Source organism: Mesoplodon bidens (genome assembly GCF_964165515.1).
Source record: "Mesoplodon bidens genome assembly, chromosome: 8".
Classification (NCBI taxonomy): domain Eukaryota; kingdom Metazoa; phylum Chordata; class Mammalia; order Artiodactyla; family Ziphiidae; genus Mesoplodon; species Mesoplodon bidens.
In genome coordinates this window covers 26,052,847-26,065,171 of record NC_138165.1, presented here as the reverse complement: position 1 = coordinate 26,065,171, position 12,325 = coordinate 26,052,847, and the positions used below count along the sequence as shown (strand labels likewise).

General features: G+C 37.6%; 1 protein-coding gene across 4 annotated transcripts in view; it reads left to right on the top strand.

Moving 5' to 3' along the window:
- MAP3K20 (mitogen-activated protein kinase kinase kinase 20) overlaps positions 1 to 12,325 on the top strand; it is a 179,742-nt gene that overhangs the window by 113,026 nt on the left and 54,391 nt on the right. For all 4 annotated transcript variants that reach the window (XM_081242975.1, XM_081242977.1, XM_081242976.1 and 1 more), the window contains exons 8-9: positions 445 to 531; positions 5,974 to 6,048. In XM_081242975.1, coding sequence (XP_081099101.1) covers positions 445 to 531; positions 5,974 to 6,048 — 162 coding nt within the window. The remainder of the gene's footprint in view (positions 1 to 444; positions 532 to 5,973; positions 6,049 to 12,325) is intronic.

The following is a 12,325-nucleotide window of genomic DNA, read 5'->3' as shown; positions in this document are numbered from 1 at the left end:
CTTTGAAAATATGGTTGAATTCCCAGTTATTATCTTATAGAGCAATTTATCAGAGATTGAAGGTGCAAAGAGTTTTGACCAACAAAATATAAAATCTAGTTTGTGGTGATACATGAGAATTCTGTTAATTTACAAGACGAAGTTAAATCACTGAGGCCCACTGGTTTCATAAACTTTTAAGCCTGGCTCTAGATATTCTAATTCCTAAACCAGATATTTTGTTTTTAATATGAAAAAAGAACAGCAACAAGAACAACTAAAATATGTATATATATATAAAATATATGGAAGAAGTCCTCTGCATGAATATATACATTTTGCCCAAGTTTCTACAGATGGAGTTGGTTGTGCCTGGTAACTGGATACAGTTAAATGTTAAAGTTTCAGTAATATACCAAAAATATGAAGTACAAGAATAAAAATTCCATTTTCTTTTTGTTCCAGGTTCTCTGGGAGATGCTAACAAGGGAGGCCCCCTTTAAAGGTCTGGAAGGATTACAAGTAGCTTGGCTTGTAGTGGAAAAAAACGAGGTAAGACTGCGATTCTCCATTCAGGTACATAGATCAGAAAACAGTATTGGGGTTTTGCAAAAGACTTTTTCATCTTCTTCAAATTGAAAGTAAGTTCACGCTTATGGAAAGATTAGCAGTAGGAGCTAACACAAAGGGTCAAAGTGATGTTATTCCTCATGAATGGACCCTTTACATCTAATTGTTGCAGCTTCACGTCGTGATGCTGTAGATCAAAAATTGTACAAGTACTGTACTAGTTTCTCAGTCTCAATTGTAAAACCTAGGGGTTTGTTCTTAGTGATGAAAGAAGCCATTGCGTCCAAGGTAGGGGAACAGTTTTAACTCCATCTCCTGCGTTTAGGACATCTTTTTTACTGTCCGGGAGTTGATATATCTGTAAGAGACCTTCAGCTACTTCAACTTACCTCTCCCAGCAGGAGTCACTATAGTACAAGAAACTGTCGCTTAGATGAGAATTTCAAAAATAAAAGAAGAAAAAATAGTTTCAAAAAAGGGAAAAATTACAGTTTTGCCACCTACGTTGAACACTACATTGAAGATGAGCTCCTCACTGGAATTGGCGAGGCAGTGGCATAACTGTTCCCTTCTTCATGCAGAGCCTTTCCATTTCAAAAGAACTTCAGTGGCGTAAACACCGTTTGTGCTGTGTCCCCAGCCTCGCTTTTCTTCTTCCCACAAATTGAGGCTTTCCGTTAGTTGGACCTATGAGCCAACATCAGAGGACATGGTACATTCATATCAAAGACAGCAAATACATTTTGAAAGGTTTAAAATTGTGACTGAAACGCACAGCCATGGAAATTCTCAGCATAAGGATGAAGCATCCATTATCAAGGTATTATGAGAAGTTAGATCAAGTAATGGAAGCACGCAGTTGTCTTTGCAACGCTGCAAAACAACTTTATTTCACAAAACTTCTTCATTTCCACATCTTATCTGTGCCCTTCACAAAAGGGAAGGGTGCAGCCTTAGGGTAAAATAATTTGCAAAACGGTGAATATGTAGCAATATTCCCTTTTTAACGCTTTAAAAGAATTAGATTGATCTGCTCCCCACGTGAGTGCAGGAGCAAACTAGATCAATCAAAAAGCTGCTATTGACTGAGAGAAACCAAGTTTCCATATTTTAGATCACATAATTCATGGTTACCTTATTAATTTGTCCTCCTGAGCCATTGAGAATGGATGAAATGTTCATGGTAGCTGAACTTGATGGGAGAGAGCTGCCAATTTAAGAAAAATAAAAAGATGTTATATTCAAGAATGTGTCTTACTCATTGTTTCACAGAGGCTGTTCTGTTTTAATTAAATGGGATGGTTATTCCTGGTGTGCTATTAAATCAGACCTCACACACAGGGTAACTGATTATCTCATGGTATGAGAACCCACTTGACTCTGTTCAGTTTCTTTTGCCAGTGAGATGATTAGACGTGTAGTTCTGGGTTGACAAATAGAGTGAAGAAGATTATTGACCTTCTGTTGACTTTGGAGCAGAACACTCAATGTCATTGTTTCCCTCTGTATCATTTCAAGGTAAACTAGGAGGAAATTTTTTTTAAAAGCTGACTGGACCCTCCAAATATGTATAAGACAGAGTAATTAATATTTTTAAATATTTCATTTAAAGGAGGGCAGAAAAGGTGTGAATCTAAAGCACTTTAAAAACAAAGAGAAAAATGAATTTAGAAGCTGCCTTTGAGTAGCTGACTTGAGGGTTGAGAGTCCCCCATAAATAACCTTCAGAATCTCCTCAGCAGGCTACATGAGGAGGCCATCTCCCCCTTTCTCCCCAGGAATCCCCTAAAGTAGAGTGTCCATGGTGTGATCTCATGATCAGCTAATAACAGATGGAGACTCTTCAAATGCCTCGCATACTATAGTTATTAAATGAAATAGTCATTTGAAAGAAACCCACACGGTGAAATAATTTTTCTCAACTTTCTAACGAACCTAATGAAAATTGGGTATTACAAGGATATTGGTTTGTCTGTTCTCATTCTGCATATTTATTTCATTTATCAGAATATGGAAATTAAGTTCAAATGTAGTTTCCATTGTCATCATTCAAGAAAATGTCTTCATTCTACCTCATAAATGGAGGCACTTATTACCAAAACAAATTCTGTTGAGATAGCATTAAAATAATTCCCAAGGATTTATTTTATAATAAAATTGAGACTTTGACTTAAATATAATTTATAAAAATCCCTTCAAATTCCAGTTATTTTATTTTAGTTATTTTTACTCTGGAATACCTTGGGCTATTGAGTTGAAAAGAGAAAGCTATAGTTTTTTTTAAGAGGCCTCATTGAAATAAAGGATGACATGTTTAAACTGTCAGAGAGACATTTTAAATGTGAGCTAGTCACACTAGAATGCTAGTCATCCTAGACTCATAGGAAGCTGCAAAAATATTACAAAGAATTCTGTGTACCCTTCACCCTGCTTCCCCCACTGGTGAGACATAGGTATAGTATAGTATCAAAACCAGAAAATTGACACTGATACATTACTGTTAACCAGACTCTAGACCTTATTTGGTTTCACCATTTAGGATTGCTTTTTGCATCTATAGGAAGATCGATACTTTCTAAAAATTATATCTGAAGACCTTTGATTCCAAAGCCTTAATAATGAAATAAGGTCTTCAAACAATCATTTTTCCTATTATTAAATCCTATTGAAACTAGAATCCATAAAGCACTGTTAAACTTTACAAAGCAAACAGTGAACTCATAGGAAGCATGAAATTAAGAGGGTATTACTAATACATTTTTAAAATCTTACAGATATGTCTATCTGCCTTTGTGATTTCCATAAAACTCAATTAGTAGTCATTCAGAATGTTCTGGCATTATAATTTCTATCTTTATAAATGCTTAAATGTGTTTTATTCTAAGTAGCAAAATTACTATTCTTTGTTAACATAGAAATCCTCAAAAACTTAATCCATTGTTCTTGACTACACTTTAAAAAAAGATAATGAACTTGACTTAAAAAATAATTATTGGGCTTCCCTGGTGGCGCAGTGGTTGAGAGTCCGCCTGCCGATGCAGGGGACACGGGTTCGTGCCCCGGTCTGGGAAGATCCCACATGCCGCGGAGCGGCTGGGCCCGTGAGCCATGGCTGCTGGGCCTGCGCGTCCGGAGCCTGTGCTCTGCAAGGGGAGAGGCCACAACAGTGAGAGGCCCGCCTACCGCAAAAAAAAAAAAAAAAAAAAAAAAAAAAAAAAAAAAATAATTATTGCATCTTATGTTGAAAATGGTGCAAAAAAGAATAGGATCTTTTTTTAAAATATCATGCCTAATTTAGTGATTAGGAAATATTTTAATTTTAAATTTGAAACTGTTTTATCTTAAAATATTTAAGTTTTAAGTAGTGTTGCAAACCTGGTGCTAATATCTGGTTATTTCAGGATGTTTTAATGAATTAGGAATGCCCACAGTTACATAATCAGGACTTAAATATTTTAGATTCTCTTTTAAAGTACTTTTTAGTGTACCAAAATAGTCCGTTACATGAAGTGTCTGAGTCTAGATTTAACTGATATTTGACCATCTCAGATAATTTAAAATAATTATGTCTCCTTTTATAATGTCTTAACATGTGATATCTAAAAAGTTTGTCAGTAAGAAAAGATCAACATCCATATTCAGCCAGTTCACATTTCAGTTCTTGGGAAAATGTTGTGCTAAAGTTATGTTGAAAATGTTACCTTTTATGAAAACTTATTTTTCATCACACATGGAGTGCATTCAGTCACATAATTGCAGTCACTGTCTGTTTTGATTAGTTGCCATCCCCAACCATCTTACTTTTTTTTTTTAAGTAAACACATGATTTTCCTCTTGACCGTCATCAAAAGGTTTCCAGTTTGCATTACTATAAAATAATAGTACCATTTACTACATCTTGCTCTATTCTGTGAAATCACAAGACCAGAAGTTTAAAAATGCTTAGTGTAGCCTCTAAGTTGGAGAGTTGTTTGTTTTTTTTTTTTACTTTGCTTTAAAGTTTTATTTATTTTGGTTTATTTTTATTTTTATTCCAAATATAGATTGTTTTCTTGCCAAGGCAACTGTTTTTCTAGTTTTATACGTAGCCTCCCCCAAATCCAACTAAGTTGTTTTCAGTTTTTTATCTGCAAAACTTCTTGACAAAAAATACTGTAAAATAAATCTTCTTAGTACAGAGGTTCTCAGCTCTATCACATCCAATGCTCTCTTTATAACAACTATGTTAATGCTTCATCTTCTTCCCTGAAATGAAATTCAGAGGTAGTACAACATTGTATTTTAAGTCAACATGATGCTCTAAATGTAATATAAGGAAGAAGTAAATATGTATTGCAATGTATAAATGCTCAGGCATAACAACAGTAGAGGTGATAATGGAAGTTTTAGATACTTCCACCTATGGATAAATAGAATTCAACAGCTACAAATGCAGAGTAGAAATGGGTTGTATTAATGATTCCAGTACCATGAGCAGCACTGTTGTAGGCAACATTTTCCCAAAATCTTGGTAAGGTTATGAATAATGCAAAAATCAATCTGCCCTTGATTTATTTTATTTAGTAGTTGCATTCATAGAATGTTTGGTGTATTTTTAAAATATTTTTTAAAATAGTCTATTTATAAATCAGATTCTAAGGCTCAGAAAATTATAAGCCTCATTGTTTTCTTGTTTTACTCACCTGAATGCACACGGGGCATTTGAAGTTTGGTGGAATGCAGGAGAATTTTAATCAGGGCTTTACTATATATCGAAAGATGGCCAGCATTCTTGACCTGCTCCAGGTGCAACCCTCCAGACTTTAAAACAAAAATGTCTCTGTAGATCTGTAAACTGCCCCTGGGGGCATTACATGTCCTATGAGAACCACTGCTGTACAATGTTAGAACAAGACTCATCCTCATATTATAATCTTTGTTCTATCAAGTCCTTATAGTTTATGCATTGGACCAAAACTAAGCCATAATGAGTCATCCATTCAGAATGTCTCATTTGCTGCTGAGAGAATGTACACTTCTTTAAAATTATCTCTGTGCTCAAGATGTTTTCAGAAGTTGTACACCTATTGCCAAAGCTGAACTGTTGTCCTAGTTACCTGGCCTGTTTGCATACCTCATAGTTGCCTATAAAAATACAGTGATAGATGTGTGGTTTAGATTTAGTATTTAAGTTCCAACTTGCCCCTCTCGTACTGGTTTCTTTTAGACTTGATTCTATATTTTGTTGCACTTGTGCTGAACCCTATTTCTTCACCCACTGTGATTCCTCTTTGGAGGAAAACGGTAAAGTGTCTTTAGAGATTAGATGCTATGAACCGAAATGTAAATTCTCGCCAGTCACATATTAATCAATGCAAATTTTAAATTTTATGTCTTGTTTATGCTACTAAATTAACTCTTTTATTTTTTCTTTCCCTGTTACAGAGATTAACCATTCCAAGCAGTTGCCCCAAGAGTTTTGCTGAACTGTTACATCAGTGTTGGGAAGCTGATGCCAAGGTATACACACACACACACACACACACACACACACACACACACACACATATATATTTTGTTGTTGTTGTTGTTGTTGTTCTGAAATTTCACTTGTTTGTTTGGCTTTGACTTTTTAAAACTTGGGGTAATAAAATTCATTACAAAGCAAAGCTGGGTTGCTGTTCTTCCGAGCCCCAGATTGACTGTGAAGGCTTTCTGTTGACATCCACTTGTCTTGATCCCTAGAAGTCATTACTGGGTCTTTCTTACAGCACTCTGGCATTCTTGAGTCAATAAAAAAGAATTTTGTTACCTTGTTTTTAATCTTCAATAGTAACTGTTGCACCTTCATGTTATACAGACGCTAGCACACAGTGCTTACTGTAAGCCAGGAACTGTTCCAAGCACTTTGTGTATGTTAACTCATTTATTCCTCAGAATATCTCTGTGAACGAGGTAGTGTTATTATCCTCCTTTTACACATGAACACAGAGGTTAATTAGTGAGCTCTCAAGACCACACAGCTAGTAAGTGGTGGAGCTGGAGGATGAAGCCAAGCCAGCTGACATGAGTCCCTGTGCTTAACCACTACACCATATTGCCTTTCTAGCCAAACACCAGGCAAAGGTAGCACTTCTAGAGAATCTTGATACGCACTCCCTGTGGAGTTTCAGTGATGTTTTTTAAGCTATCACAATAGAGTTGGAGAAATTCCAAAAATTAAGGCTTTCATGTAGTTATCCCATTCGAGCATGAATGGCTCATTTCCTTTCCCCACAAAGATCTGTTTAAAAGACTCTTACATACATACAGAAATGTTTATAGGTAAAATGATAGGCGAGTCTTGGATTTGCTTCAAAATAAAGTGAAGGGAAATGGATGACGGTATAGATTAAATACCGTCATCCATGATAACTTTTGAAGTGATAGGTATATGGAGGGTCATTATATTGTTCTCTCTACTTTCTCATATGTTTGGAATTTTCCATAATAAAAAGATAAAAAATAAAAAAGATCCTCACAGATTAAATATTGGAATAAGAGAGATACACTCAAGGGACTTCCCTGGTAGTCCATTGGGTAAGACACTGCGTGCCCAATGCAGAGTGCCGGGGTTCGACCCCTGGTCGGGGAACTAGATCTCGCATGTGTGCCGCAACTAAGAGTCCGCAGTGCCGCAACTAAGGATCCTACATGCTGGAACAAAGATCCCTCGTGCCGCAACCAAGACCCAGTGTAGCCAAAAATAAATAAATATTTTAAAAAATAATAATAATAGGGGGCTTCCCTGGTGGTGCAGTGGTTAAGAATCCGCCTGCAAATGCAGGGGACACGGGTTCAAGCCGTGGTCCAGGAAGATCCCACATGCTGCAGAGCAACTAAGCCCTTGCGCCACAACTACTGAGGCTACACTCTAGAGCTTGCGAGCCACAACTACTGAGCCCACGTGCCACAACTACTGAAACCCGTGTGCCTAGAACCCGTGCTCTGCAATGAGAGAAGCCGCAATGAGAAGCCCGTGCACCGCAACGAAGAGTAGCCCCCACTCACTGCATCTAGAGAAAGCCCGCGCGCAGCAACAAAGACCCAGTGCAGCCCAAAAATAATCAGTTAATTAATTAAAATAATAATAATAAAAGAGATACACTCAAGAAAGGAACTAAAATTTTATAGTTCAAATTTGTCCGGTTTTTCATGGAAATAGGTGTATTACAAACTGACCTTTTAAATAGAGATCTAAAAAGAAAGACTTAAGAATGGAATTTCTCCCTTAATTTAAACACAGTTCCTGTATGACCCCCAAGAAGAATGAATGATGATAACATATACAGCAATTCCTCGGTATGGGGTGGGGGGTGGGGGGGATAGTTGGTTCCAGGACCCCAGTGGAATCCACGGATGCTCAAGTCCCGTATATCAAATGGCGTAGTTGAGTCAGGAACCCCCCGACCATCCTCGGGTTCAATAGCCTGTTCGAACTTGGGTTGATTGAATTCACCAATACGGAAACCTGCGTTTTGTCTAGTGGGAGTAACTCGTAACACTTGGTGAGTATGGGGATTGTGTTAGTATCACGCAGAATTCATGTTGAATCATGAGTAGTGGTTTTCAGCACACTGTTCCACACCACAAGTGAGAACAGCTGAACACCAGGCACAGTAGTGCAGCCAGTAGCACAGCAAGAGATATGGACCCGAGAGGTCCCTCTGCCCCACGTGCTCCCTGTTGGCTGGGATGAGCGGTGCTTTGTCTTGGAAGAGTTTGTTGCTGGTTCTCCCCAGCCTTGTGCATTTCACCTTTGGCCTGGTGAACCAGCAGCCTCCATCTGCTTTCATTCCTGTTCATCAAACTACCCTCACCCTTTTTTAAAGAGTCCTATATTTACTTAGTATTGTTTTTTATTAAGGAATTTAACAGTTTTCAAACTGTTAGTATTTTTATTTAGGTTTATTATCGTTTCATTAGTTTTTTTATGACAAAGTTGATAGGTTTTGAATGGTCTGTCCTGCTCCTGTGTAGGCCTTATTTTAGTGTGTGATTTTTTAGAATATGGGGATTTTTAAGCATTAAGAGAAATGCCTGCACTTTGCAACTAATCCAGTGGAAACTGTAAGTGACTGTTTGCAAGCTTTCTGTAGCACATTTATTTTATACTATTAAAATACTGCCCTCTTCATACTCTACCACTTATATGTCCGTTGTGGCCCAGTTGGTAATTTTTGTAGTATTTTTCTCACTGATACTCAAGTAGAAATTTCACCTGAAGTTATGTGTGCTGAATTAGATGAATGCAACTAGATCTCTGTAATTTTAATTATATTTCAGTATGCAAAGCAGGTTTTGAGTTTCTTAATCAGAAACTCTGTACTATGTTAATTAAAATTCTAAGAATATACATTTATGGTGTATTAATTAAATGATAAGTGTAAACAGCTACACAACAAGGACATTAGGTCCAGAGTAGATGCCATGAAGCTGGCATGTCTCTATTTAACATGTAGTAAGCTGACCCTTTTTTAGGGTCAGAGGGATCTTGTGTTCTAGCCCCGTGAAGTATGAAGAATGTTTGAGATCAATTTTATTTCCTAAATTCATGGCATTTTATTCTGATACAAATAATATATGCCCTCTATATTTGATTTGATTATTCATCCAGCTCACATTGCTAACTCTCTCATTGCTCTCCTCTAGACACACCTTAACACCTTTCTTCCCTGAACATGTTCTTTTCCTTCTTTTCTTTTCTCCCCTGATTACTTCATCATCAAGCCTTCCCTGGTTATTCTGTTTACCCCCATCCATACTAACTACTTCTTTTCCAAAACCATAGTCTGGGCTACTGCCTTATCTTGTGCTGTTGCTTTTTTTTTTTTTTTTTTTTTTTTTGCGGTATGCGGGCCTCTCACTGTTGTGGCCTCTCCAGTCGCGGAGCACAGGCTCCGGACGCGCAGGCTCAGCGGCCATGGCTCACGGGCCTAGCCGCTCTGCGGCATGTGGGATCTTCCCGGACCGGGGCACAAACCTGTGTCCCCTGCATCAGCAGGCGGATTCTCAACCACTGTGCCACCAGGGAAGCCCTGCATTTTTAAAAGTATCTTTTCTACCTAAATGGATTACAGGCTCCATGAGGGAATAGAGCTAGCTTTTCTTTGTTTCCCTATAGCATCTTCCGTAAATGTAGTAAGTAGATGCACAATTTTTTGTTGACTCAAGTGGCCAGACCAAGGTTTATTTCCCTGAGAGGCACATTTTAGTTCTCTGGCTAGAACTATATAGCAGTTCAACCAGAAGTTGGTGCCAGTTCTATGCCCAAAGATAGAGCAATAGTTGGTTAAAATATTTTTTATTTCTTTTTTTTTCAGTCCTTAGACTCTAGAGTATTAACACATAGATTAAAATATTCAGCTCACCTATAGAAATACATTATTTTGCAATGAGGAGGTAGAAATGTATACAAGAGAAAGCTGCTATTAGGTAAATAAATGTTAGATCATTCCAGTGGCTTCCACCAGGTGTTCAAAAAAAATTTTTTTGAAGAAAAGAAGGAAGTAAAGGTGGGTATTGGTTCAAGTTCTAAAATGATATTTCTAAAGGAGAAAAAAATAATAGTTAAAGCCCTGAGTTTGATAGGAAGTAATGTCTTACCGTCATGTGATAAAACATTTTGAAGTGTTTAAGAGCATAGACCCTGGTTCTGTAACTTGCTTCCTGTGTGATACTGGGCAATTCATACTTTTCTGAGACTGATCTTCCTTATATATAAAACAAAATTAACAAATAATGTATACAGATGCTTAATAAATTGTTGTGGTTGTGCCTTTTTAAGTAAGCAAAGCCTACGTAATACATAAAAGGAACCTAAACCGCTTGGGAGGAAGATCCTAGACCAAATGCTGTATTCTGTAACCAGAATACTCATTAAATATTAACACAAAATTCTACATTGTTGCTACCTTCTAAATGTTCACTTTGATAATTTCCATCTGAGAGCGTATTCTAACTATAAAATTAAGATTTTTTCAGGGATACTTGCCATCCAGTTACAAAAAGTTTTACCTTATCTCAAGAATGATTAAGTGTAGGGAACAATATTATTCTTTGAAAATTTGTCAGTTCCTCCTGCTGCTTTTCCATGAAAAATGAAAATCCTATATTTATTATATAATTAGTTCCTGTACAAACAATTAAAACATTTTTCCTTTTGCAACCTTGACACGTGGTGGGAGAAATTAAAATGGGAACAAATTCAAAGAAGACAAACAGAATTTTTTCAAATTTCCTACTTAAGGCACTTTTCTCTTTGCTTATTACAAGGCTTAATGTACAATCAGTGACATTTAGCTACTTACGCCCTCTTTTAAAACACACACACCCACACATACACACACACACCCTTGAAAGAGAACAATAATGGGAGAACTCAGAATAAATATCCCAGTTTTATATTCCTAAGAAAAATTGCTTTTCTTAATGTAGGAAGCACTCAAGTCCTGAGAGCAAGCCACCTCAACATTCTTCCTTCTTGTTTTTGTGCTCCTAAATTAAAATGCATGTTTTAATTGCTGCAACGGTAATTTGTTCAGAAATGGTATAATTATGAGGTGTGATGAAGAGAGAATGTACATCATCCTTTTATTATCTTTCTCCATTTTTGTTTAAACCTTTTGTCTCAGTCTTGGCTAGAGTCTAAAGAGATAGACTAGGGTAGTTTTTGCTAGCTAAAGAAATACATCTAACCATTCCTTTTTCAATTTCTAGTAAACAGTACCTGAGAGTTTCCCAGCATCAAAACTAGTTTTAATGTGGAATAAACATTGAAAACAGTGAAGTTATGATGGCTTTAAAATTGGGGAATTTTTCTCTGAGCAACTGGTTTAGGAAATTTTATAAGTTCTGCTAGATTAATAAGTAGATTTCCCCCAACGTTTTATTATAAAAATTTACAAACATATGGAAAAGTTGAAAGAATTTTGCAGTAAACACTGGTATAACCATCGCCCAGACTCTACTGCTAACTTTTACTATACTTGCTTTATCACATAGATTTTTTTTAAATAAATTTATTTATTTATTTGTTTATTTTTGGCTGTGTTGGGTCTTCGTTTCTGCACGCGGGTTTTCTCTAGTTGCATTGAGTGGGAGGCTACTTGCGGTGTGCAGGCTTCTCATTGTGGTGGCTTCTCGTTGCAGAGCACAGGCTCTAGGCGTGTGGGCTTCAGTAGTTGTGGCTCATGGGCTCTAGAGCGCAGGCTCAGTAGTTGTGGCGCGTAGGCTTAGTTGCTCCGCGGCATGTGGGATCTCTCTGGACCAGGGCTCGAACCCGTGCCCCCTGCATTGGCAGGTGGATTGTTAACCACTGCACCACCAGGGAAGCTCCTATCACATAGATTTCTTTTTTTGGCTGCATTGGGTCTTCGTTGCTGCACATGGGCTTTCTCTCGTTGCGGTGAGTGAGGGCTACTCTTCGTTGCAATGCGCGAGCTTCTCATTGTGGTGGCTTCTCTTGTTGCAGAGCACAGGCTCTAGGTGCGTGGGCTTCAGTAGTTGTGGCACACAGGCTCAGTAGTTGTGGCTTGCGGGCTGTAGAGCACAGGCTCAGTAGTTGTGGCGCACAGACTTAGTTGCTCCGCAGCATGTGGGATATTCCCAGACCAGGGCTCGCACCTGTGTCCCCTGCACTGGCAGGCAGATTCTTAACCACTGCGCCACCAGGGAAGTCCTATCGCATAGATTTTTTTAAAGACTTAACTTATTCCTTTTAGGAGTCCTTAATCATACCCAAAAGAGAGAATTATAG